General features: G+C 42.8%; 1 protein-coding gene across 1 annotated transcript; it reads left to right on the plus strand.

The window, feature by feature from the left end:
* The first annotated feature begins 1,656 nt into the window (after positions 1-1,656).
* Positions 1,657-26,617, plus strand: DDOST (dolichyl-diphosphooligosaccharide--protein glycosyltransferase non-catalytic subunit). The gene is made up of 11 exons (XM_069240035.1): positions 1,657-1,865; positions 4,162-4,272; positions 8,236-8,322; positions 9,971-10,074; positions 12,994-13,088; positions 13,479-13,572; positions 16,299-16,447; positions 18,431-18,578; positions 23,184-23,304; positions 24,337-24,443; positions 25,125-26,617. Exons 1-11 carry the CDS (start codon positions 1,730-1,732, stop codon positions 25,272-25,274), a joined length of 1,302 nt encoding a protein of 433 aa, XP_069096136.1. The 5' UTR covers positions 1,657-1,729; the 3' UTR covers positions 25,275-26,617.

The following is a 26,617-nucleotide window of genomic DNA, read 5'->3' on the forward strand; positions in this document are numbered from 1 at the left end:
ATAGCTTTATTAGTAAAACTGTATGTCTGGGCAAATGTAATGGTCATTTCAATTCAAAATGTGTTTCCTGTAATGGCAGTGTGCTACCACACCATGAGTACTTCACTCTACGCCACTTTATTCTACTCTGCACCACTCCACACCATTGCACTCTATTCCACACCACTGCACTCTGCAACACTCCACTCTACGTCACTTCACACAATGCTTCTCTACTCTATCCTGTACCACTCTACTCTATGGCAATACACTCTTCACCACTCTACTCTGAACTACTGGGTTTTTTGCCACTGCACTCTACAGCACTCTAGCCTAGGCCACACCAATCCACTCTGCACAACACCATTCTATGCTGCTGTACTCTATGATATTCTGCAACACTGTACTCTATGCCAATACACTTTACGCTGATGCACTTTTTCTGTAAAACTCAATTCTATGCCCCTCCAATCTACCCCAATCCACTGTATGTCAATCTAATCTGCATCACTGCACTTTACATCATTTTACTCTACACCATTACACTGTATGCCACTCTATGTAACCGCACCCTACCCTGTACCACTCCACTCTACGCCACTTTACTCTACTATGAAACAATCTTCTTTGTGCCACTGCACTCTGTCACTCTACTCCACTCTGTATCACTCCACTCTATGCCACTGCACTCTACGCTACTCTGCTCTTAACCACTGGACTCTCTACCACTGCACTCTCCACAAATGCACTCTACTCTGCATCACTGTAGTTGATGCCTCTGCTCTCTTTGCCACTCAACTACACTGCACTCTGACATTCTACTCTGCAACACTGCACTTTCTGCCACTCAATTCAACACCACTCTACTCTGTGATACTCCACTCTACGCCACTGCACTATACTCTACACCACTCTATGCTAGTCTTCTCTGCACCACTCTATGCCATTGAACTCTATTCTAGACTCTACACTACTGCACTCTTCCATTTGACTCTACACCACTGCCCTTTGCATCACTCAACTCCACTCTGCACCACTCTGTGCCATAGCACTCTATGCCACACTACTGTGGACCACTCTAATCTGTGCCATGCCACTCCACGATGCTGCATTGTATGCCGCTGAATTCAATACTGCTGCACTCTACGCCACTATACTCTGCAACACTCTATGGCATTCCACTCTACTGCACTTCACTCCACTTTTAGACATACTGGACAGACGCCAGAGCCTGGTGCCCAACATGGGTAAAACACATTGGCAAAGCCAAAAGCTCACAAGTATCCCAACCTATCGGCTTTGCTAATGCTTGTGTTTTTTTTTAACTGTATTTGCTTCACTGGGCATGGTCGTGAACTACAGCGATGATTGGTCCCATCAATCGCGGTTACGTTAAAGAAATGATTGGCTGCTGCTGCATGTCATGCGTTTTCTTCCTGGCGTGCCGAGCCCTGATTTGCTGTTATTTTTTATTACCGAAATGCACTGCTTCAGCGAGTAGTGATTGGAAGACGAATTAACTCTAACTGCCCGCTCTAGTGTCATCGCTTAGCATGCGACGTCTCCTGCTGACGTCTGGCAAGTTGGTAGAGTTGATTGGGTGGCAGGGTTTGCTTCCTCGTGACAGGAGTGGTTACTGATAATTGGACATGCCCCACTTCCGCCGGTCTGTAGGCTGTGATTGGATCGTCGCTGTTTCTGATCCTGCTTCCTGTTCCCGGAGCAGTGACGAGTCTCTGCCCTGCTGGAAATGGAGCTGCTTGGCCGGTTGTGGGTGCTGCTGCTGTGCTCGCTCAGCGGAGCCTTGGCTGGAGGCCGGACCCTGGTGCTGCTGGAGAGCGGGGGTCTACGAGACTCGCACTCACTCTTCTTCAGGAGCCTGCAGGGTGAGGGGGTGGGGCTACTATGTTAGAAGGTACCATTGAGGTGGGCAGAGGTGTGGGAGCACTCACTGTCAGGTTCCAGTCTAAAGTGGCTCTGTGAAAGAAGCAGCGAGTCGCCTTTTGATAGCCTTCTAGGTTGGTTACAATAGTGCAGTCAGTGTGTCATGGCCCCATGTACTATTTAAGGAAATGGTTGCCTTGGCCGTTGTTTGAACTGTGAAATACAGCAGTAATCAGGGTCCACTGGGCCCCGCTGCACTGCCCGCAGCACCAATGGAAGCTGCGCACCTGGTTGGGTATGCGTGCTCTGCAATATCGGTCTCTTTCTTTACTAGAAGGTAAGGATCCATTGGATAGACTTGTCTCAAACTGCTGTGGGATTTCACTAGAAAATCAAGTGAGTCACTATCGAATCGCGACTCGAGGAAAGTTTACTCTGGGGAGCCTCTTGCTGCATCGAGTACGGTAGGACTATACTTGCCCTAAAACTAACTCTTGGTCCCGCTGTCCTAGCTGACTGAGTACGCGTCTCATCTGATATCGTTTTCAGTAATTTAAGCCTTGAAGGAAGATCTGCTAATTCATGGAGGTTTGTTACTTAGTGTTTTTTTGGGGGGCTGGGATAGTGGGGCTTTGTCACTGGCTGCATATATTGCCGCATTTCATTGCCTCAGTAAACTGCCGAACAGGTTCTTGCTACTTCTGATGCGCGTGATATCTGACATTGATCCTCGGTTTCCCTGATCTTAAGGCGAATACAGAAAATGCAGGTGTTCACTGTCGAACTTCTAAGCGTCTGTTCTAGAAAAGTAATGCTTTGCAGCTTGTTTTTGGATTTCAAAGCCCGACGTGTTGAATCGAGTGTGGTCTTGAAGTTATATTGGTGGCTTTCGAAATATCACTTGAAGATGTGAAGCTAGAGTCTTTTTTTTCCTTTCTTTAAGACTGCAGGTTGGTTAGAACAGTCGGAAGATGATAGTGATGGTGCCAACACTTTGAAAATCGCGCCGCTCCATGTTGTCATTGAGGTTGGGTTGAAGTGTTTGCATAGAGCTCGCCGGTATGGTTGAGGATACAGGAAGGAATTAAATGTCTCAAATATGCATCGTGGTGCAGTTCCTGGTAATCCTTTCAGGCAACCAAGCACGCAGTCAACCAGACATGCTAGAACCAGGGCACTGGTGAGGGCTTAATTGCTCAGCTGCATAAAAATGAGAGGTGGGTGAGGCAACTCTGCACGGTATCAAGAATTGGGAGCAAAGCTATTGATGTCTGATCTGCAACCAATCCCCTCAACGTAACACCCACTCTTGATTTCCACTTTCTGGTAAGAATCGCGGACTTAGCGGACGTCTTAAGCTTAGTAAATGGGATAGTATCGAGGAGAGGGCCTTGTAATTATGACAGACAAATGGATTGTGGACGGGCCTACACTGATAAGTCTATTACTTTCCCAGATCTTTGGCCAGTTAGTAAGTTGTATCACTAAACTGATATCTGACCATTGGGCATTAAGTTTGCTTGGATGGCTAGCTAACCTGTCTCTGGAACTTGAAGAGTTTGTTCCAGGAAGTCTGTCACTAAATTTAGTTGGCTTCCGTCTTCTATGAAAGGGTCTTTTTGTTCTAAGCTAAATCCTGCGTGGAATTTCTTACTTACGAATGCTTTGTCTGACTGGAGTCTTATCAGGCTCTGTTGAAATTTTCATCTGTGTTGTTTGAGACTTTCCAAGACTGATACCTTGGGTTGTATTGATCTTACGCAAAGGAATATTTATTTTCCACTGTTATTTTAGGAAGAAATTTAGTTTGGTTCATTGGAGCTGTTGTCATTTGAGTGTCGTTCTGTGACAGTCGAGTTTGGTTTTTGAGAGCGCCCTTGAAAATGCAGTGGCTTATTTTAGGTTTCTCTAGTTCTTATTGTACGGGGGCGCACTGTCTCCAGGGAATAACGTAGGAGTTTACACTGGAAATGTAGTTTACTTCTATTGAATAAGGAGGACACCATTGCTCTATTTGTCTTGCAGAATGATATCTAAATCAGACTTCAGTTTGGTGCCTGTTCATTCCAGCCCATAGATTGCCCGCGAAGTAGCAATGTAGCATGGTAAATGATGGATTGATTTGCGTAAGGGATTGATAGTTCAGAAATCAAATTGTAAGGAAGCAGTTTGCAATCTAAACAGAAGGGTTAAGTAAGTGTTTTAGATGCATAAGTCCCTATTAAGAATGATGAACCTCTGTGTATAAGATTTACGCTGCACACTGGTCACGCGTTCATTGTCTTTTGTTCTTTGTAGATCGAGGATTCGACCTTTCCTTCAAGACAGCTGACGACCCCGGCCTGACGCTAATTAAATATGGCGAATTTCTATACGACAACCTCATCATCTTCTCGCCCTCCGTGGAAGGTATGCGTTGAAAGTGAGATTGTTTCACGCACTAACATTTAACACGAAGTTTGTAGGTAGTCTGGCTGCTTTTACAGGGGTTGGTTCTCACCGCTGTCGGCTCTGCCATTGACAAGTACGAGCACAAGTTAAAGTTGCGCACAAACAAGATTAAGATTTTTTTAAAGCTAATTTGCTATGTATGACATTGTATCAATAAAAAATGAATGTCAAAATGTAAATGGCTGTTTTGGTGTGTTGGTGGTAGCAGGTGTTCGTTTTCATCGGTTTAGAGCAGTGGTCTTCAAACTTTTTAATGCTGCGCCACCCCCAGTTGAAAAATAAAAATCATTGGGCCCCCCTCAGAATTTTTCAAAATTATTTTAGAAAGATGGCAATGTTTAAATATGTCTAAACCTATTTTAACATTGCAGTTAAGTACTGTTACCTTTTTAAAACTGCAATAACATGCTTCTGCTTAAAACAAAGGCATGCTATCTGTATAACATTTCTTTTGGCCAGAGTTTGGCGCCCCCTCTAGGATCACTTAAGGCCCCCTACGTGGGGCCCGCCCCCCCCCGGTTTGAAGACCTCTGGTTTAGAGGTCAATTATTGTTGAAGGTCAGGTAATCGACCTAATGACATCCCCTTAGAATTACTCAAATAAAGTAAGTCAGCTTTATTCCTGTCAGAACCAAAAATTATTGTAATTCGCAGGGCTAGTGGTTGACTCCATGGCTGCCTGAGCTATCCTCTGTAGCATTGTTCTTTTGATCCTTATGTGCCCAACTCGAAGCTCTTAAAAACAAAAATATAACTGGAACTAAAATAGTTGATCCTTGGGTGTATAAGAAAAGCGACCTTCCAGTTATGTGCAGAGAGACAGAGTTGGTTATCTAGCTAAAATATTCAGTTGTGCTTGCCCTGTATTGTCTGTACACTTATTTCTGAGCGTGAAATGGAACACCACCTCTGCCTTTTACTGTCTTTGGGCACTACAGGCGTTAGCCACATTGCTTTGTCATCGTTTGAAAGAGCTTATTTTCTGTGAATGTGTGATTACTTGTCCACGCTGACTTGTTCCATACAACGAGGCAGTGTGCAGTGCTAAAATGAGCTGCTTTCGAACATTTCAGCCATTGCGATACTGCTGTGATTACCAACTGGCTTAATACATAAAGTGACTTCCGTGACCTCAGTAAATCGCCTTATAAATCGTATTGCTTTTAAGCGAAACTCTGTTAAAATGTGCTTAAAATGCTCAATTGGCCTTTTATTTTTCAAAATGGTTTCTTTGGGAGTATGCCCCCCACAAACCCTTCTCATGTCAGTTGACTCCACTCGCTAAGTCAAACTCAACACTAGCTCTTACTCCCAAAGACTTTCAAAAGTCACCAGCTACCACTACATACGGACAAGATGAACAAACAGTCGTTGGGAATTTTGGTAGAGAACCCTAGTGAAATCACTTAAGACTGCAGGCTCCTAGACAACAGGAACTCAAAAGTGCTTAACTCAATGGAATGTGCTCTGAACCTCTCTGACTCACTCCTGTAGGATGTGTAACATATATCCCCACGTTCACCTCTTTAATGAGCAGAGGAGATAGTTCCCTCAAGGATCACTTCCTGCTGGCCTAGTGAGTAAAAATACTATACCTTTATCATCTCGAAATAATCCACTCGCGCACAAAGGGGCAGCTCTGTAGATCAGTCATTTTGTTCTTCGATCTCCTGTCCTTTCCTGCATGGGAGACGTTTAACCACATCTGGAGGTGGACCTCGTCTCCAGAAAGAAGTGATGACAAATGAACATCTCTGCTCAACAGATCATTTGAATGGTCTGAACAGTTACGCCTTTGAATGTTCTTTCGTAAATCTAAGTGCTTGAACATGGCAGGATGTATTTAACAAGAGCCTGTTATAAACGCAAGTTGCCCTCATGTGGGTTTCTCGGGACCTAGAAGGCACCCTAACCCCTTTTCAATGATGATTGGATCGATAATCATTACTTTATGAGACGTGAATTTCGTTTGATACATGCAAAGTGCTATGTTCATGGTGGGGGGTCTACAAGGAAGGTAGTCTAGAGTATAATTGTTTTTTGATCGATTGCCATACTATAGAATGCTGGTTCTGAACATTGTCTTGGCTGTTCTGGTGACGGCTGCATCCATTTGTACTAGTGCAGCTGCTGTTCTAGAACTGGAGGCATGAAGGTAGGCATTTTGTGACTGCTTGCACTAGCTATCACTTCAGCGTGTCATGGCAGTGAGCATCATACCGAACCCTCCTCCAAGCAAAACGTGTGTTTTTTTTGTTTGCTTTTCATACAAGAGCACGCAAGCTGTAGCCCACCCTTCATTGACTTCCATGCAAGTAGTTAGATTGCACTGTCAGCATCTGTCACAATTAATGATGTCAAAGCGCTCCTAAAGTTTCTATCACACCTACTAATGGCATTAACATAGCTTTCACGTGTTTCGCTACAAAGGATGTACTTTGCACCCATGTGCTACAAATTGCTTATGTTCGAAGGTGCCCCCTTCCTGCAACACATGGATGTCCTACACTAGGGCAGAATGTGTGCCTTTTTGGTCATGTATAAATGTCATTGATATGGAAGGGAGCTCGGTCTTTCTCTAAACATCTCTCCTAAATTAATAGTGCCTAGTGTTTGGCAATGACACTAGAATGCTTATCAAGTGTTTAGGAAAAACATGAGAAAAACATACGCACAGGGAATTAAAACGAGAACCAGTTAAGTCACCAGTAGTCATCATGTTAATCTAGCATGGACTGGATTCCCGTGAACCCCGGAGACTATAGATAATGGTGCAAGAATGTTTACTGAGGCGAAGCTCTCTAAAATGGACAGTTTGCTTAGTTGAATTTTGAACGGTGTCTTCATAGGACGTAATTCCTTTGGATTACAAATTGAGACTATGAGCCTGCTGTTAACAAAATAAATAATACATAAATAAGTAAAAAACACTTGCCTGTCAGAGTGTTTACTGGAATAATCTTAGTTTTAAGTTCCTCCTGTACCAACAGACCCCACAGCTATCTCTTACCTACAATTGAATGTGGGTGTATTGGAAGTGAAGGTGGTGTCGCCTCCTCTATATTCCTAAAATCATGAATTGAAAATTGAGATGGACTTAAAACTAGCAACCATTCTCTGTACTTCCTTTCTATCGATTTTTCGCTTTATTTACTCGCCCTCCTCTGCATGCCTTACTCTCTCTAATTGTAGCCTACTCTAAACCACTTGCCCGTCTGCCCAGTCTTTTACTGCATTTCTGCAAATTAACCAGACCTCGGCTCCTAGACCACATCGTCCTTTTTTGAAACCATATTTTTGAAATCTTATCCCTGTAACCTAATAATACCTAATCTCCTCTCCCATATTCAGTCATCCCACGAACTGTTTCCATGACCTCACATACCATCTACTGTTGAGCACTTGTACTAATCTACTACAAAAAACAGGAGTAAATTAATGGAATGAGTTCCTAAGACATAAGACTGATCCTAATAACCAACCAATAAGCACTGAATTAAGCACTAACTTTCAATTACAGAGTAGCGTCCTACTTGCCCAAATTGCTTCAGTGCCTTACCAGGGGTAGTAAGTGCTATTTAAATGCTATTACAGTACAACAAAATAGACTAGTAGATTCCTCTCTACACGCAGCCTCTTCCCAGTATTTCTGAAGAAAGTTGTTTAGTTAACGTTTATCCATTTACTTACTCTGTTAATTAACACAGTTTTGACAACGAACCAGAGCAAGGGTTAGGGAGCTAACCGTCTATTTGGACTATGCTTTCAGAATATTAATTATGATATTTATTAGTTAAAAAGTGAAGGATATACCAAAAAAGCCTCTCACTGTCTCCAAAGCCCATATGAGTGGTGCTACTTTATTATTCTTGTCTGATTTATCGGAGCTGCTTTACATAAGTTGTCCAATGTCCTCTTCAGATTTCGGCGGGAACATCAACACTGAGACAATCACTGCCTTCATAGATGGCGGAGGAAGCGTTTTGGTGGCTGCCGGTTCAGATATTGGTGAGTAATATAATCAAGGTGGCATTTGAAGTGAAGTTCCACTGTATAGGCTTGGCAATGTGTGGGTGAAGCTGGCATGCATTGACATTAGAAATGGCACATTATCTTTGTGTTTATGCAAAAATATGGGAGTTCATCATTAGTGCTCTGTATTCGACCACTGAGAACATTTATTATGCCTCTTGATTATTTTCCTCAAAAAGTCCCGTTTGCTGAAACCATTTTTTCTCCGGTGCCAAACTGTAATTGTAAAACGAAGAGTTCTGTAGTATTCTATTTCCTGAAAAGGCCCATAGTAGTATGTCTTTGTTTTACCTTTTGTTGGCATAGGCTTTTTAGCGTTGATATGGCTGAGCCTTTAACCACTGTGGTGGGTGAAATTAAGGCAGTCATCTGTGGAGTGGATTGTCAGACATGAGATTTCAAATCCCTTGTGCTCAAATGTAGTGTTACAGCCAAACAATTTGTTGGCATCTGAAGCAGTTCTCTAGATATCCGCTTCATACCTGGCGCGTCAGTAGTGGATTGCAAAAGTCAGAATGTAGATGATTATGCAAATGCAATTCAGGAGCGCCTGGTTTGCACATACTTACTCTTACCGAATGTTTCACACATTCAACTTGAAAATGTAAACTTGTAGAGGTGGAATTGGGAAATAGGTATTACAGAAGTGGAAAGGAGGTAAAGCAGTGTCTGCTAATTGAGAAAATATAAATCGCTAGAGTAAAAATCTGGGGCATATTTGGATCAAAGGTAAGCAATAATTAATTGATTTAATCAATAGGACTACCAAAGGCTGGGTCTATTTTAATTTTTTCCACTTATGTGTTTGTGTCCCAAAATTAGTAGTTAGGGGATCGAGTGTAGTTCCTTCTGAGTGCTGTTTGTTCACCAATAAGTGAGATCTAATGAGTGCAGGATTTCATTTTGAAACATCAGAGTTGGATTTTGGAACATAATGGTGCATAAGTCTGCTTTTTTAAAAAATTTATGTAGGATTTTTGTGATTTGCTAAAGGAATGTTTCGCTTCTGGTTGTCTAGGAGGTTGATAATTCATAGTGCTTCCTTTTGGCAAACAGTGCTTGTAAGTACTCCTAGTTTGCCAGTAAGAAGACAAAGGCTCAGTGGAAGCTTTGGCAAAGAGTGTGCGATGCTTGAGTCAAAGGATTGGACTCCAGGGCTGCTCTTTTTAAATTATGAGATTGGCAGTGCCCTCTATTATGAGGTCTCGACTTGAAAAATAACAGTGATAGTTTGAGTTGCAAACTGTGACCACCTTTTTTTCTTTTTCTATCTTTAACTAGTTGCTGTGTTTTTCCCGTGGTGTTATTCAAATGTAGTTCAGGAACTGCACGGGCCTGTCTGGATTTCTAACCACATTTATGAGGGTGCACAGGCCAGAGCTTCTCTTGCCTAAGTTTCAGTAATACCGCGTTCTGAGGAGGTAGTAGACAAATGTGAATGATATTCATTGGCTTTGGCTCAATCGGCGACTCACCTAAGAAGTACATTGGAATACTGAAGTGTAATGTCTTCGTCATGCTTGTGATATTTCAAGTCTCCTAACCCCATGACTTGAGTCCAGTTCACTATACATGCTGAAAATACATCTTAAACACTGTCTCTTTTAATACCACCCCACCCCAGGTGACCCCCTGCGAGAACTGGGCAGTGAGTGTGGCATAGAGTTTGACGAGGAGAAGACAGCAGTTATTGACCATCACAACTATGACATTTCTGATCCAGGCCAGGTAAGATCCTCTCACTCCTAGTTCTGGCATCGACCTGTGTTGGACTAGGATGCAGCATGCATGGTACCATTAGTCTACATTGTATGTAGTTCATAATCCTGTCATAGCCGGGGGGGGGGGGTGTTGAATGAAGGACCAGTTAACGGCAGGTTACCGTTATTAAGACTGAGAGCACAACAGCACATGATCAACATTTGGTAGATAGGCACACAGAACTATAGAGCTTCTGAAGGCGTCACACAGCATGACTAAGCTTTGAGAGGGACACTGATCAATCTTTGTAAGACAGTTTGATCGAGCTTTGGGTTATTGATTGACCTTTACGCTGTGGAAAGGGTAGTAAACTGCATGCTCATTAAGCTTTTGGGGTGGGAAACAATTTGGTCAAGCTGTTGTAGAGACAGAAGGCTTGAAACAATTGTGGAGAAGTAGTGCAAGGCAGGATGGGATACAGCACTGTGTTTGAGCTAGAATGGAGAACAAGGGCATTATTTATAATGCTTTGGGCTTGCAGTAGGCCCTAGGAACCAGAGCAGCAGTTAATTAAACGTTTACCATATTTTTTGTTTTTAACATATATTTTTTTAAAGAACGTAATTTATGCAATAATAGATTTTAATAATAAACATGAGTACACATTGTCTGCAGCATCACGGCATAAGAGATCTAATACGTGGTTGCAACGTCGTAGTTCACTAATCATAATTTTATGACTGTACAAGTAAGATGTAATACATGTTTAAATCGAACTGTAGACTGCTTTTAGGTGAAAGTGCTTTTTAGGGGAAAAAGAAACCTGTGGAGAGGTTATTCAGGTCTTTAATTTAATTCTAACCTAGGCATTGTCTGGTATTCTAACTATACATTTCTGCAGGTGGAAAGAGGCTTGATGTCATTGGAGTTAAATTAGTACTTCTAGCCAAGTAAGACCTTATGGGGCCCCATATATTCTTTGGAATACTTTTGATTGGTAGCATGGATGAAATTGTACCCGTCAGCTCTTTGCAGTAAGTTGCATTATTTAACCAGGCCTTTTACTGTCATTCCTCGGTGCAAGGCAATGGCTATTCTGCATTTAGTGTGCCTGTTAATTTTCTTATGCAAATAAAAGCTTCTGCAACATATTCCAATAATGCCACGAGAAAAACATTTGTGTGATTTATCTGTAAGACTTAAGTTCGCCATAATTAACACAACCTGTTGGGGTCATGTCAAAATGGTTGTAGAACTGAGATTCTTTCATCTTGGTTGCTAGTATAGTATTTCTGTTCTTGGGCCATTTCAGAGTGCTGAGTGGGAACATAAGAGACAACAGGGAAGTCTGATGGATGAGGAAACCATGTTACTGGTTCCTTGCATCATGTTCCATGAAGTGCTAAAGCAAGAGGATGCCCCGCTGCTTGCTTAGGATGTAAAGGGCAGCCTGGAAGCATTCTTCAGTATTGTCATGCCTTCGCCATATGTTAAGGCCAATCGAGCAATTTGTCCTATGTTGATCAGAGTATATATTCGCATTTCTCAGGAGCTATCATGACGTTTGGAGCTGAGCTCAGAATCTGTTACGTGTACCCAGTATCAGCCCAACACAATCTAATTTGGAGCTAGACTTTGCTTGTACTTCGGTAGGCATCAGCAGAAAGCTGTGAAGGCTAGAGGAAAAAAATAAGTAAGCAGGCTATGTGTCTGTCTGTCTCACGTGCCCCCCCATACAGAAAATGCTCTTTGGTGACCAGCCATACAGACTGGCACACGTTATCTCGGTGTCCTGAGAGATGAGAGCAAAACCAAGGATCCGGAACATGAAGGAGAGGGTAGAAGATTTGAACGAACAAAGGGACAGACTGAATGTTGAAGCAACATGATGTGGCCATTGCAGATGTGTGGCTGTTGTCATAATAAACACATTGCCAGGCATGTTTTGGTGAGCGTCCTGCACAGGTGACAGAAGCATTGATGAGGGAGTGGAAATAATGGGTTTGGAGTAGATTGGGCGTTAATATGTACACTCGGGTATGCAAGAAGACTAGAAAGAGCTGCCAGCTAGTTGAATGTCTATTGGGAGCTATTTGTATGGGCCTGCCATGTTGAGGGGCTGATTTGGTATTATGGAAATGGGGAGGGTAATCTACATTGTTCCGAGCTGGTTAGTTGTTGAAGGCTTCCGCGTTGTAAGGAGACGAGAAAGGTGTTAGTGGAGCCCTGAGGGTAGGAGTCTGTTGAAACACGGGAAGGAGGGCGGTTGAAGGATAAATGAGAAGGACAGTGATTTTAGGTTTATGTGGTTGCTTGTGCAGTGCTTATGATGCCATTAGCTAACTTCAAAGCTGTCGTAGAATGAGCACCGACCTTAAATAAAAGCTTATCCAAAACATTCAAAGCCGAGTGTTCAAAGTATCCTACTTAATGCTCTTTAGTTGGTGTCAGGTCGTTTGACGAGTACAGACCCTTATACGGAAATAAGCCAGTTGTGTCCTTTTTCTTTTTTAATGGTGTGACCTATGCACTGGCTGCCGCGCCCAGGCGGCTGAGGGAGGAGCATTTGGGAGAGTAAAGACGAATTGTTTTGTACAGTGGATTTCACAATGCTGATATCTGTAGCATTGTGAAATCCACTTAAAATATCTATAGTAGTTAAGCATATTTTGCAAATACTGGAGGTTCATTAATTTAGAGGAGCGAGGCGGGGCTAATTTAATGAAAGCTAACTTTACTGGATAATGTTTAGTGCTGAATTGTATATAGCAGTTGCATATGATCCTTTATCTGACAGCTGTATCAAGACATCCCTAATGCAAAAAATTTAAAACATAATGGGCCATTGCTTGGTCTATTCTGTCAGAATTTTACTTTGCATTTTAATTTTGAAATGTAATAATCTTCCCTTAGTTCTGAATTTTATCTGCTTTCCCCTCCTTTTAGCATACGCTCATTGTGGCTGATCCGGAGAATCTGCTGAAGGCTCCCACTATTGTTGGCAAATCCCCTGTGAACCCCTTACTCTTCAAGGGAGTTGGGTAAGTCCTCACTTGCAGAGTTTTTATGCACGCTTGTACTACTTTATGACGCTTGGAGGGTGGGCTGCATGTGCTGTCTGAGGTGAAGGAAGCTCGCTTTGAATGATGGGAAAGTCTTATTCTCTGACGGGGCGGTGTACTGCAAGACCGACTTGTATGCAGTTCTACAAGATTGTGGCGCAAGTAGTTGTTATGTAGGGGGCAGTGTGCTAAGGGTCGAGCATGCAGCAGGAGACGAGTGTTTCAGGTGCCTGTTGTAATGAGACACCTGCTATTGGAGCTGAGAGTGCCTATGGTGAAGTGGAGCTCTGTTGACTGGCACCTTGAAAGGTAAATGGCCACGTAAAAGGATGTTCAATACACGTATCACCTTCATGTTTTTTTGTATAGCATGGTGGCTGATCCAGATAATCCCTTGGTGCTTGACATTCTAACTGGCTCCTCTACCTCCTACTCCTTCTTCCCAGACAAACCTATCACACAGGTATGTATATCAAACGCTTATGCTTGCATGCACATGTTTGACAAGACGAGAGCTTAATCTGAATGGGACGATTCGTCCCTTTTGGTGTAGGGAACTGATAGTCCAGAGCCATCTCTCAGGTTTGTGCCTTGAATGAGGTTGTGGATTGTCCTGGTCCAATAAGAGTTTAAAGCAATGTCCTGGGCAGGGATTGTACATAGTATCCTGCACTGTAATTACCAAGACACCGTTGTTTGTAAGTTTAACGTACATACAGGAATTACATAATTGTAACGCATGTAGGGCCGTGTCTCTTGTTTCATGAGGTGAAGAAGCATTTGGGCATGAGTGTTAAGATGAAGACTGGGGCATGATGTGTAACTGCCCCAAAAATCTATGTAGTGTTTCTGGATTTCTATTGCGCCCAGTACTTCTTTCCAGTGCACAAAATGTGTATATTTATCAACACATGGCAAACTTAACTGCACGGTTATCAAGACACAATATGAAGACGTGGTATGTATTGATTTTTACTTGCCACGTTTCCGTATTTTTATTAAGTTACTTTGAGTAAGCTGTTTAGCATCTGTTGGTTCCTCCGGCAAGTTACTTATGTGTATACGTTCTAATTATTTTTTTATTATTATTTTATTATAATTATTATTATTTTGGTTAAGGGGCAGTGTTTCCAATATAAGGTCAGGTTACATTAGTTTTCATTTAAGAAAATGCTTTATTTTCCACCTTCCAAGACTTGGTGAAGTTTTTGTCCCCGTGCCTCACCGTTATTGCCTCTTGCTATGAAAAGGCTACCTATACGTTCACACTTATGAATGATTAAGTAGTGCTACCTTTCAGAAGTTGTTCATTCATGTTTGTGTTTCATTAAACCATTGCTTTGCCCCTTGTCAATATAGCACGTATTGTCAAGTCAGTGACTCATGAAATCCATTTGGCTATTCACAGTGAATAGGTTTACTTGTAAAAAGTTCCAGTTTGACACTGCGTATTTCCTGAAAACTGTGGAGAGCTGTGGCTCCTGCGGCATTGCCAAAGGATCATGCAATGTTTGGGGGGTGGTGATGGAGATCTGCGTGTATTTTTGTGGTAGCCTAGCGAGCTGATTCATAAACTTAAAGTAATGTGAGATTTTGTGACAGTGGGATGTTATTGATCTTTTTCCTCAATCACAGATGTAATCCCCCCTTTTACAGCCAATTTAGGCATATCTCTCCTCCAATACTAGCTTTGATCATCTCCTGTTCAATGGAGTGAAAAATCTAATCACTCCCAACTTAATTTGTTTTGTAATGTAGCCCTTAGGCCTCAATGTCTCCCTTCAAAACGTGCTCTTCCACACACTCCTATTTCAGCTACAAGGGGACCCTGCAAGTCACTTTGACCAGCTAGCAATGGTGTGGAACTGTGGGTGGCAACATGGAGAAGAACCGGTGTGGAGACTTAGAAGCAGTGAAAAGGAAAAAGAATTATGCCTAGGGAGTGGAGTAGAGTAGATAGGGAGAGATGCATTGTGAGGTAATTGAAAAGTGACTGACAGAGAGTCAGATGTATAGGGACAAAATAGGGGGAGAGAGATTGTGTTAGTGATGGAAAAGTAAAAAAAAGATCTGAAAGATTAAAAACGTGAAGAAGAGAAGAAGACTTGACAGTAGAGAAACTATATAGGTTGCGGAGGTTTTGGAGCGGAAGTGGGAGGATCAGAAAGGTTGACCAGGGGAAAAACAGACCTTGAGTGGAGGAGTTGGAAATATGCAGCATAGCGATACATAGGGGAAAATTGAAGCGGTGCTATAGAAGGTTCTAAGACATTTCACCATGGGAAAGCCACCAAAAATGCTCCAGGTTGTTGATTGTCCTTCATTGAATTCTCAAACCTGGCAGGGTTGTTTTCCTCCCCTCCTCCCGTGTACCTGGTTTTAACTTTGCCACCCATTTCTGGTACTCTCTAGTGCTCCCTGGAAGTCTGTGTTTTTATTTGGGAGGGAGTGGTGGAGCGGTTTGATTAGGAAAAGGATTTGCCCATGCACCAACCACTTGCCTTTGCTTATTACTAGGGGTCTCCCTGTTCTCCCTCATGTTCTTTTGAAAAACCTGGTGCTCATCCATACGCTTCACCCCCTTCATTTCATAATCCTTGTACCATCTGATCCTCCCTTAATTTTCGTTTGTCGACTCCTTTCCTACGTTCTATTACTGTGGTGGGTGGTGAAATCAAGTATGGAGTTATTGGGGAGATGCGTGCGGAGTAATCAAACTGGTTAAGAAAAAGCAGAGCAACTTGCTGTGACGGAGGGAAAACAGATAACGAATTGTCGGGTTGGGAAGAGACATGGAGGGGAAGAGTGGAAGTCAATAGAAAAAATAGTCGGAAGGCGGGTAAAGTGATGTGGGACTTGGTGGGATGGGGATCAGAGGCTGCTTTACCAATGCACATATGGATGTAGTGGTCACGATAATGGCCAACCTACAGGGAGGAAAACAAATCCTCTCTAGTCGTAAAACCAATCGGATTCTCTCATTCCAGCATAGGTTGCGTGTCTGCATTAAGTAAGGGCATCACTCAGCTTCATGTTAGTTTTCATGTTTGCCCTTCCCAAGTACCAGTGTTTTTTTTTTTTTTTTTTTTTTTTTTACAGCACTGGACTAGAAACTGATTTGCATTATAACTTTATTTTTTATTTCTTACTCTCCCATCCACCGCTGCTACCCCTTCCTTGTCTCTTCAGTACCCTCATGCTGTTGGAAAGAACACTCTTCTGATAGCTGGTCTCCAAGCGAGGAATAATGCCAGAGTGGTCTTCAGTGGCTCCCTGGACTTCTTCAGCGATGCTTTCTTCAACTCTCCTGTGCAGAAGGTTGCACCTGGCTCTACAAGGTGCGCACCAATCTGGGTTTAGTAGTGATTGATCTGGAATCTGTTTGCAAAACCTATGGATCTGAATTCTATGCCCAGTTGTGAAAGTGGGTTTCTTTAGTGGCGGAAGGCATACTCTTGGCTATTGATCTATCTGTATAATTATATTGAGAATGTGTGTGTTCTGGTCAGGTCTTGTTCTCCTGTGCACATTTCTAGTGAGGTGCTTGCTTTTTGTGATTATGATGTTTGCATTGCAGTTGACCTTGTGATCTACAGGCGGGAGTAATGATGATGTCTGTGATCAGCCCCAGAGAGCTTCTGGTGACATTTTACTGTTTAGATAAAAGTATGTTTAATTACATGGTTGCACCCTACAACATATTACTGTTCTTCTAGTCTGAAAAAGACATTAAACAGTCACCCACAGAAGGCGTCCTGCTTCATAATTGGACTGCTCATTGCTAATATTCTGGCTAGCCCAGATGATTCTCTGATCTGGGAAGAAAAGTCACGAGAACTGTTAAAACTGTGTAGTGGTAGTCCGTTGTAATGCCGTCACATCTCCGGCACAATATTAAAAACAAAAGTGTGGCCTGGCCCCTCATCGCTTGATACTAGCTGACACATTTCTGCCCTTGAAGTACTTCATCTGGTGTGGGGCTTTCTTCGGGACTACGCACCTCTAAGCCCCTTTCCTCACCCCTTTTCTGTCGGTAGTGTCTTGTGCGTCAAATGCGAGAGAAATTAATGAAATACAAGTCACCAGTTATACACATGTATCTTAAGTTTGATTCATGCCCAGAGCCTAACAAAGTGAGAGGCCACATGAATAAGGTGGGGTGATATGTCACAAAAAGTGACAGTTGCTTTAATCTGCTGATCTGTACTCCCTGGCAGGAAACACATTTGACATCACTGATGTGAAAAGAGTTCTGCAGCATTAACTAGACAATACAAAAACAATAGAAAATGTAAACTTGGCTTAGTGACTTATTGCCTTGTTTGTATAGGGATGGTGGCATCCAGGTACAGTGGATTGTTGTGCATCATCAGTTGCTACAATGGAAAAAAAAAAAAACTCCCTATAGGAACGCGTTGGGATTAGTCTCGGAGCGAAAACTAACCATTGCCACACTTCTCCGAATCTGCCGAGCAGCTCCCTGGAGACTTACTGAGTGATGGCAGCGCTCATAAGTAAAGTATTCTTCCTAATTAGCAGGGAGAGTTGACCAATTTTATGAGCCTGTCAAATCCCTTTAGTTCAGCAGAAGAAACCTATTTCACTAATGTACATAATTGTTTTAAAATTGCCGCCGAAAAGAAAGAGTACTGCAACAAGTTCATACTCAGTCCTAAAAAGCTGGCTATGAAATGTATTTTCTGGCATGACCGTAGAGACCACAAAGAAATGTCAGGAGCTTAAACAGCTCCTTGCTCGGTTTAGGTTCGCTGGAATCGAGGCGTCCCTTTCTCAACGGCCTAAGAATAAAGATGGTTGCCAATTGAAAGGATAACATTATTGCAGAACTGGCTAAAGGAAATCCTGAATGAATATGAACATTCGAAAACAAAGCTAGCTTAAACACTAGCTCAGCTCTTAATATGGAAACTGCTGATTGAAGGTACATTATCATAATGACAAAAGCAAAGAGTGCCCCAGTGCTCCCCAGCTAGGTGTGCCCTATACAAATACAATTAGAAATATACAAAATTGTTCGGAAATAAAGTCTGTTTGAGAGTCAATGAAATAACTATTACCTGGCATTAGATTTTTTTTTTATAGTTTTATGGCTATTTTTATGAAAATGTATTCCTTGGCTGCATATTACCTATTTTATCTTGTCACATTTTTTATTTCTTCTGCCATTCCGTCAAAGTGTAAATCAAGTAAGACATTATTTCTGAGCAGGTGGATGTTGAAGTTAGGCTTTTGAAAGGCTAATCCAGGAGAGTATTTTGTTTGTTTACTACAATAATGATGCCTTCCCTCTTGAATTTCAGATACGATCGGACCGGAAACCAGGATCTGGCTTTAGCCATTTCTCGCTGGGTGTTTAAAGAGGAAGGGGTGCTGCGAGTAGGGGCAGTGTCCCACCATCGCGTAGGGGAGAAAGCCCCACCCAATGCCTATACAGTCACTGACCTTGTGGTAAGATTTACATAACATTTGACTCTAAAATTTGGGTGTTGGAGGGAGCAGTGCCAAGGTTGTTCTGAGAGTCCCTATACCTTTTAATAGGGTGACAGATTACTGGAGACAAAGTAGTGCAAGAAGCGAAAGGGCTCCTAAAATGAGAAGTGTAAATCAGTGTTTATGTATTTTCTTTTATTCCTAGACCTGTACACAGAGTAATGCAGTTTTCTTTGCAAGCAAGTGAAGCCTCCACGGAGAGGTTCTTGTTCCTCGCGTTTTATTTTGCCTTATTTTAAACCAAATGTATCAAATGCGTCTGCAGATAGTTTATCTCTACAGGTAAAATTGTATTGAATTATGTAATAATATTCTGTGGCTGTAAGGCTGAACCAGTGCTGGAGGATTATTCATGGAACCTGGGTGTCACTGACAATTCTTGTTGTCCTAATCTTTATTAAAACCCAATGTTTGCCATTGAGACCAAAGTTAATTGAAGTATGTTTACTGGTTACTGGAATAAGTTGAGGAAGTTTTATTGCCAAAATGCTCTGCTGTTATTCTCAATGCTGCTACGGGAGACCTTTTACTCCTAGATGAATGTGCCTTACCCTCTTGTCATCGCTCCTCTTCCATTCTACTCACACTTTGGAAAGGTTCACTGTAAAGAAATGGCTCCCTGTTGCAGTTACCCCCAACTTTTTGCCTGATACTGATACTGACTTGACTGAAGTGTGCTGGGACCCTGCTAACCAGGCCCCAGCACCAGTGTTCTTTCACCTAAAATGTACTGTTGTCTCCACAATAGGCCCAACCCTGGCATCCAGGTAAGTCCCTTGTAACTGGTACCAAGGGCCCTGATGCCAGGGAAGGTCTCTAAGGGCTGCAGCATGTCTTATGCCACCCAACGACCCCTCACTCAGCACAGACACACTGCTTGCCAGCTTTTGTGTGCTGGTGGGGAGAAAATGACTAAGTCGACATGGCACTCCCCTCAGGGTGCCATGCCAACCTCACACTGCCTGTGGCATAGGTAAGTCACCCCTCTAGCAGACCTTACAGCCCTAAGGCAGGGTGCACTATACCACAGGTGAGGGCATAGGTGCATGAGCACTATGCCCCTACAGTGTCTAAACAAAACCTTAGACATTGTAAGTGCAGGGTAGCCATAAGAGGATATGGTCTGGGAGTCTGTCAAAAACGAACTCCACATCTCCATAATGGCTACTTTGAATACTGGGAAGTTTGGTATCAAACCTCTCAGAATAATAAACCCACCCTAAAGGACAGTAGCCATTGGCTACTGCCCTCCCAGACCTAAACACACCCCTAAATTCAGTATTTAGGGGCTCCCCAGAACCTAGGAACTCAAATTCCTGCAACCTAAGAAGAAGAGGACTGCTAAGCTGAAAAACCCTGCAGAGAAGACGGAGACACCAACTGCTTTGGCCCCAGCTCTAGCGGCCTGTCTCCCCACTTCTAAAGACACTGCTCCAGCGATTCTCTCCCGAGGGACCAGCGACTTCTGAAGCCTCAGAGGACTTCCCTGCATCTAGAAGGACCAAGAACTCCCGAGGACGGCGGCTCTGTTCACCAAAGACTGCAACTTTGTAACAAAGGAGCAACTTTAAAACAACTCGTGTTTCCCGCCGGAAGCGTGAGACTTGACACTCTGCACCCGACACCCCCGGCTTGACTTGTGGAGAACAGACACTTCAAGGAGGACTCCCCGGCGACTGCGAGACCGTGAGTAGCCAGAGTTGTCCCCCCTGAGCCCCCACAGCGACGCCTGCAGAGGGAATCCCGAGGCTCCCCCTGACCGCGACTGCCTGCTAAGAACCCGACGCCTGGTAGGGACACTGCACCCGCAGCCCCCAGGGCCTGAAGGATCCGAACTCCAGTGCAGGAGTGACCCCCAGGAGGCCCGCTCCCTTGCCCAGGTGGTGGCTACCCCGAGGAGCCCCCCTTGCTTGCCTGCATCGCTGAAGAGACCCCTTGGTCTCCCATTGCTTTCTATTACAAACCCGACGCTTGTTTGCACACTGCACCCGGCCGCCCCCGTCCCGCTGAGGGTGTACTTTCTGTGTGGACTTGTTTCCCCCCCCCCCCCCTTGGTGCCCTACAAAACCCCACTGGTCTGCCCTCCGAAGACGCAGGTACTTACCTGCTGGAAGACTGGAACCGGGGCACCCCCTTCTCCATTGAAGCCTATGTGTTTTGGGCACCACTTTGACCTCTGCACCTGACCGGCCCTGAGCTGCTGGTGTGGTAACTTTGTGGTTGCTCTGAACCCCCAGTGGTGGGCTACCTTGGACCCAAAGTTGAACCACGTAGGTGGTTTACTTACCTGCAAAAACTAACCAACTCTTACTCCCCCCAGGAACTGTTGAAAATTGCACTGTCTAGTTTTAAAGTAGCTATATGTGATTTATGTGAAAACTGTATACGCTATTTTGCTAATTCAAAGTTCCTAAAGTACCTACCTGCAATACCTTTCATTTGAAGTATTACATGTAAATCTTGAACCTGTGGTTCTTAAAATAAACTAAGAAAATATATTTTTCTATACAAAAACCTATTGGCCTGGAATTGTCTGAGTGTGTGTTCCTCATTTATTGCTTGTGTATGTACAACAAATGCTTAACACTACTCCTTTGATAAGCCTACTGCTCGACCACAATACCACAAAATAGAGCATTAGTATTATCTCTTTTTGCCACTATCTTACCTCTAAGGGGAACCCTTGGACTCTGTGCATACTATTCCTTACTTTGAAATAGTGCATACAGAGCAAACTTCCTACATTCACTTTGCTGTTTGATAAGTATGCCTGTTGAGCAGAACAAGATGATGCTCTGAACATTTTTAAGACTGAATCCTCGCTTGTACTCTTCCCATAAAGCTTCAAAAGCGGTATATTTGCATGGAAGCTGCTCAGCCCCAATCAGTCTAAAAACATTGAAAATTTAGCATTTTAAAGAGCCACGTGTGATTATTTCTGCCATCACGCACTTATTAGCAACCAGTATGTGGTTGTGTAGAAATCTTGTATGTCTATAAAAAGGTTCTTCACTCCTAGTTTGTTTGATCCCACTGCATGAATACTTAGTCTTCATTGGATGTCAAATAGCAGCACAAATGAAACAGTTCTGTTGGAGTACACATTACACCACTGGTAAATGTAGCATGTTGGGACAGACACTTCGTTTAAAAAATAATAATAATAATAAGTATTTTAGTGGGGTTTATTTTCCTTACTACTGTCTTCATTAGAATATTTCCGCAGCGCTACAGTGCTGTAGCAGAATGGCTTGAGACAACCTAAGGGAAGGCGGCAAATGTAAATGGTATTACATTTTGAAGATTGAGAGCGTTCCATCAATATGTCAGTCGCATCGTCTAGCTTCCATCCCTGAAGTAAGAATAGAGTTAACTGACCTCAAAAAGGTGTCTACTTTCTTAATCATAGGCTCGTCTTCTCCAAGCATTGTTTTTACCTGCATTTTCAAGGTGGCATACGAAGATTTAAATGAAACAGGAGCCTTGTAGCACCATTATCTTATAGAGTATCATAGAAGCATGGATGATCCAACCATTACAATGCCAAATGTAGTTTATTGGCATCGTAAAACATCGTACCGTGCTTCTGAACTTTCCTCAGCATTGAATGGAAGTTGAAATGCACTTATAACTCGTTTTGCACGTGTAGCAGAAAATGTGACCTCGAGGTAAATCACTGACTTAATTACTAAAATGCTTCTGCTCCTGTTTTATGTTGTATGTCCATTTATATAGCTGTTCGTGCCTCTGAAAAGGTGCTAAAGCACATTATTGGATGGATAAATGCACTGCATCATGCTAGGTTGGATGAATTTGAATTAGTGTGGCCTAGGTGGGAAATAGGTTGGTGTTGTGTGAGGACTGTAGTTGTGCTCGACCTACTGCAACAAAGGTCGCTGCACTTACGTCAACTAGGAGTATGAAATGATGCGTTTGTAAATGATCATTCTTGATTTTGACGATGCCATTGCAACTAGAAATTCCGAGGCCTAATTCTTGCTTTTTCGTGCATTTGGCTCCTTGGTATTGTCTTTTATCTAACCGTGTAATCATCCCAAAGGGTATTGTACAGCTGACATTTTCTCTATTCGGGCTTAAATCGCAGTTATAAAACCATTGTAGTCTATCCACTCTCATTGGCACACCATGAAGGCCTACATTCCAGCAGCCTTAATTCGACATTCATATAATTCTTAAAGCTTTCAATTTATTGATTACACAAACGTACTCGTGCCTGCCCTTTGCGGTGCTCATGCAACTCTGGGATTGCACCTAAATCCGGACCAACCGTTTCCTTTACCATCTTGGTTCCAAATCATTGTGATTTTTGCATTTTTATCCTAGTTATATTTGGAGTCTATATTTGTTTCAGCTTTAAATGTCAGAGTTCAAATTTCAAAGATTTGAATGATTGTTTTGTATTTTGGGAAGATTTCTAATTTTCTTGCTCGTTATAATCTTATTTGCCTCGTTTTGTCACTTGAAACAAATCTAGTTATTATCGGTGTATTGATTTGGCCAGTATTTCGATGATTTGTACTTTTATCGTACTTCCTCTTGCAGGAGTACAGCATTGTGATTGAAAAGCTCTCCAATGGCAAATGGATTCCCTTTGATGGCGATGATATTCAACTGGAATTTGTCCGCATCGATCCCTTTGTTAGAACCTTCTTGAAGAAAAATGGTAGGTCTGCATGCTTCGAAGTTCCCTGCATCTGAGCACCTAATTTGACCTCCCTCCCCTCAAATCACAGTCCTAAAGTTCCAGTTGGCTGACCATCACCACCTGCAGGTTCCCGTTCACGAGGGCATTTTGAACATAGTATGCCGAAGCATTCAGTTTCTGTAATATGTAAAATCCTTTTAATGTTTGTAGCATTTACAGTATATGCAGGGGTAATAGATTAACCCCATTCTCTTACCCCACCCACCCCCTTTTTAGAAAAAGTACTTTCAAGCAGGGACGGCTCCTCCGGATTGGTGGAGGAGCATCGTCCCAATGGCCAAGAGCCAGTAGCTGAAAAATAAAACTATATTTGAATATCGTTTTATTTTTCTGCTGCTGGCTCAGCCAGCAGGTGTGGGGAGGGGCGGGGCTGGGCCTCGAAGTGGGGGCGGGGGGGGGGGGCTTATGAGGACTTGTTTGCACTAAGTGTGCATGTGTGTTTGGACGGCCAAAGACGGCTGTCGAAACACACATGTGCACTTACGTTTCTCCAGCCCAGCTGTGTACATAGCCGGACTGAAAAAAAGCGCCCAGGCCCCAGGGTTGCTGCTCAGACCAATCCTGGCGCTGCTTACATGCTATGTTTAGCGTGTAAGCAGTGCCAGGATTGGTCTGAGCAGCCTCTTGTGGTGTCCCAGCGATTGCTGGGGAGCCTCTTCTGGTGTGTCGCCGTCCTGTTTGACTTTGGTAGTGTCAACCTAGTAATTGAAGCCCAGAAGACTTAAATATTAGTCCAAGCGTCCTCATGTAACATTACCAGATTGCATTTCGGCTGCAAGAATGTCACGACCTGCGACTTACAGCTCTCTGTCTGCAAGATATGCTCTTTCTAGTAGTTTGTTGACGAGTACTTAGTAGCTAAATGCTCAATTCAAAGGAGGTTTAGCAGTGTCCAAAAGGCGTTCTTTAAAGGAAGATTATTGTGTTTTGTAGTGGAGCTTCACTATCACTATTCGTCTTTTTCATTGTAACAAACATCTTCTCTTATAGGGGGCAAATACAGCGTCCAGTTCACCCTGCCTGATGTGTATGGTGTGTTCCAATTTAAGGTGGATTACAACAGACTGGGATACACACATCTGTACTCTTCCACACAGGTAATGCAATTGTTGTATTTGTGTATGTGTGAGTTACTTCCTCTGTTTGTTTCCTTTACACATAGGACCATACGTTTAATTTGTTTGCACTGTTTCGCTTCTTCCCCTAGTAGTGCTGTTTTCAGTACTTAACTGCCATTCATGCTCTCCTGTTAAATCAAGATTCATTTGCTACACACACTGCATCATCAGAGCATCTTCTAGAGTGCGGGTAGTTATCCGTGCAGGCCATAATGTATTCACAAAGAAGTGCTAAGAGGTGATACATTTTTCTGAGTAACTGGTTTCAGGTGTTTGTGGAGATCAGATTCCTGCTAAAATAAGCCAGTAGGGAATTCCAAAGACTGGCCCCTGCACCCTCCTAATCTCCATGTACTGATACTGCGGGAGAAGAGCGTGACGTTTGCCACTAATCTCATCACCCACTCTTTTTAGTTATTTTTAAGCTGCTCTGGACACATGTCCTGAAGGGCCAAGGGTCTGACATTTTATTCCCTAAATTTTGGCCAATGATTTGTGCATTCCGCTTAAGTGTGTTTTTACCCCCCACACTGTTTAAGTAGCCCATACTCCTTTTATTTTTTTTTTTTTTTTTTTTTTTTTTTTTTTTTCTTCTCGCATCTTCCTTTAACGAAGCATTTGTTAATGTTTGTAAATCTATGATTTTGTCTCCTCTCCCAGGTGTCAGTCCGTCCACTGCAGCACACCCAGTATGAACGCTTCATCCCGTCTGCCTTCCCTTACTATGCCAGTGCCTTCTCCATGATGTTCGGCCTTTTCCTTTTCAGCGTTGTTTTCCTGCACATGAAGGAAAAGGAGAAATCTGACTGAGTGATTCATGTAACAAAGTCACCCCTGTGGGGTGAGGAAGGGCAGCACCCACGACCGATGAAATATAGTCCACCTGGCACAGAAGATAGTTTGTGGTCACATTCACTTTTGCTCATGAGATCAAGGAGGACTTGGGGGCCAGGTTGAAATTGTGTTTTTTTTTTTTTTTTTTTTTTTTTTCTTTCCTACAGAGACAAGAAACAACAAAATTAAAATTGATGCAATCTGTGGTTGGGGAATGTGGGATTATATTTGGGGTGGGGGGGGGGGGCAATTGGATACCATTGACGTTTTTTTTTTTGAGACAGTACATAAGTAATTTCTTGTTCATTTTGATGTTTGAATGAGGCTGTTCAGGAAAGTTTAAGCTTCTGTCTCAGTCATCTCGAGTAAATCCTGGACTGGGAATCAACCCAGTCTTTCTTATAGGTGGTGCTCATCTGACTTGTTTACTGAACGCTAGAATGATAGTTTGAAGACCCTGAACAAAATCAGATGGTAAAGTTTCACCATGAGCATGTTTGATACAATACTCTGCACACTCTTTATCGGGGGCCCTGACCACAGTGGACGGATACACTTGTTAACTCGGGGTTTTTGTTTTCTTGGTGTGGGCATATGGAATCCTCGAATCAGAGTTTTGCAACTACCAAGTACATTTCTTGACTCGTTGCCTACCCTGTCGCGGTCTGCCCACAACATTTGTTAACACTGACCGGGCTTAGTACATTCTTCATTAACCACAGACCTTCATTAGTTCGGCTGTCTCCTCTGATGTGTTTTTTCAGGCTGGTAGACCAGTCTGATAGTAAACTGTGCTAAGACGGACGAAGCAGTCATGTCTGTGCTTTTGGGCCAGTTCTATAAGTCAAAATGTTAATTAAGTTCAAAACGCTTCCGATACTATTGCATTCTGTGTCAACGACTATTGGCACAATGATTACGTTATTTCATTGAGCCAGGAGGGGTTCTAGGGCAGTGAACATTTGTGAAGCCAAACTCTTCTTTTGATTAGACGTTCATTGTGGGTAAGACGTCGTCGGAACCACTGACTTCACCTGCACAATTTGGTCCCTAGTTAATACTCTGATTATGACGTTGCTTCTCCACTGATGTCCATACATTTTTGTACATTTTTAGTTACTGTGATTTGAACTTTCTGTTCACACCAAAGATCTTTTTTTCTTTCTTATACCATATTAAAAAGAGAGAACACCCAGCCCACAATACTCCCAACTCCATTTTGCCGTATGTTCTACACGTTTTTTTCCCAAAACAGAGTTAAGTATCAGACATGTTTCAAACAATGGTTTTCATAACAATAAAAACATTAAAAAAAGGCA

The sequence above is a fragment of the Pleurodeles waltl genome, chromosome 6 (genome assembly GCF_031143425.1).
Source record: "Pleurodeles waltl isolate 20211129_DDA chromosome 6, aPleWal1.hap1.20221129, whole genome shotgun sequence".
Lineage (NCBI taxonomy): Eukaryota > Metazoa > Chordata > Amphibia > Caudata > Salamandridae > Pleurodeles > Pleurodeles waltl.

Excerpts from the sequence above, each read along its gene's own strand:
- DDOST (XM_069240035.1), top strand. The coding sequence starts at position 1,730 with ATGGAGCTGCTTGGCCGGTTGTGGGTGCTGCTGCTGTGCTCGCTCAGC. Across the intron at positions 13,573-16,298 it reads CAGACAAACCTATCACACAG|TACCCTCATGCTGTTGGAAA; the intron begins GTATGTATATCA and ends TTGTCTCTTCAG. Across the intron at positions 23,305-24,336 it reads AACCTTCTTGAAGAAAAATG|GGGGCAAATACAGCGTCCAG; the intron begins GTAGGTCTGCAT and ends CTTCTCTTATAG.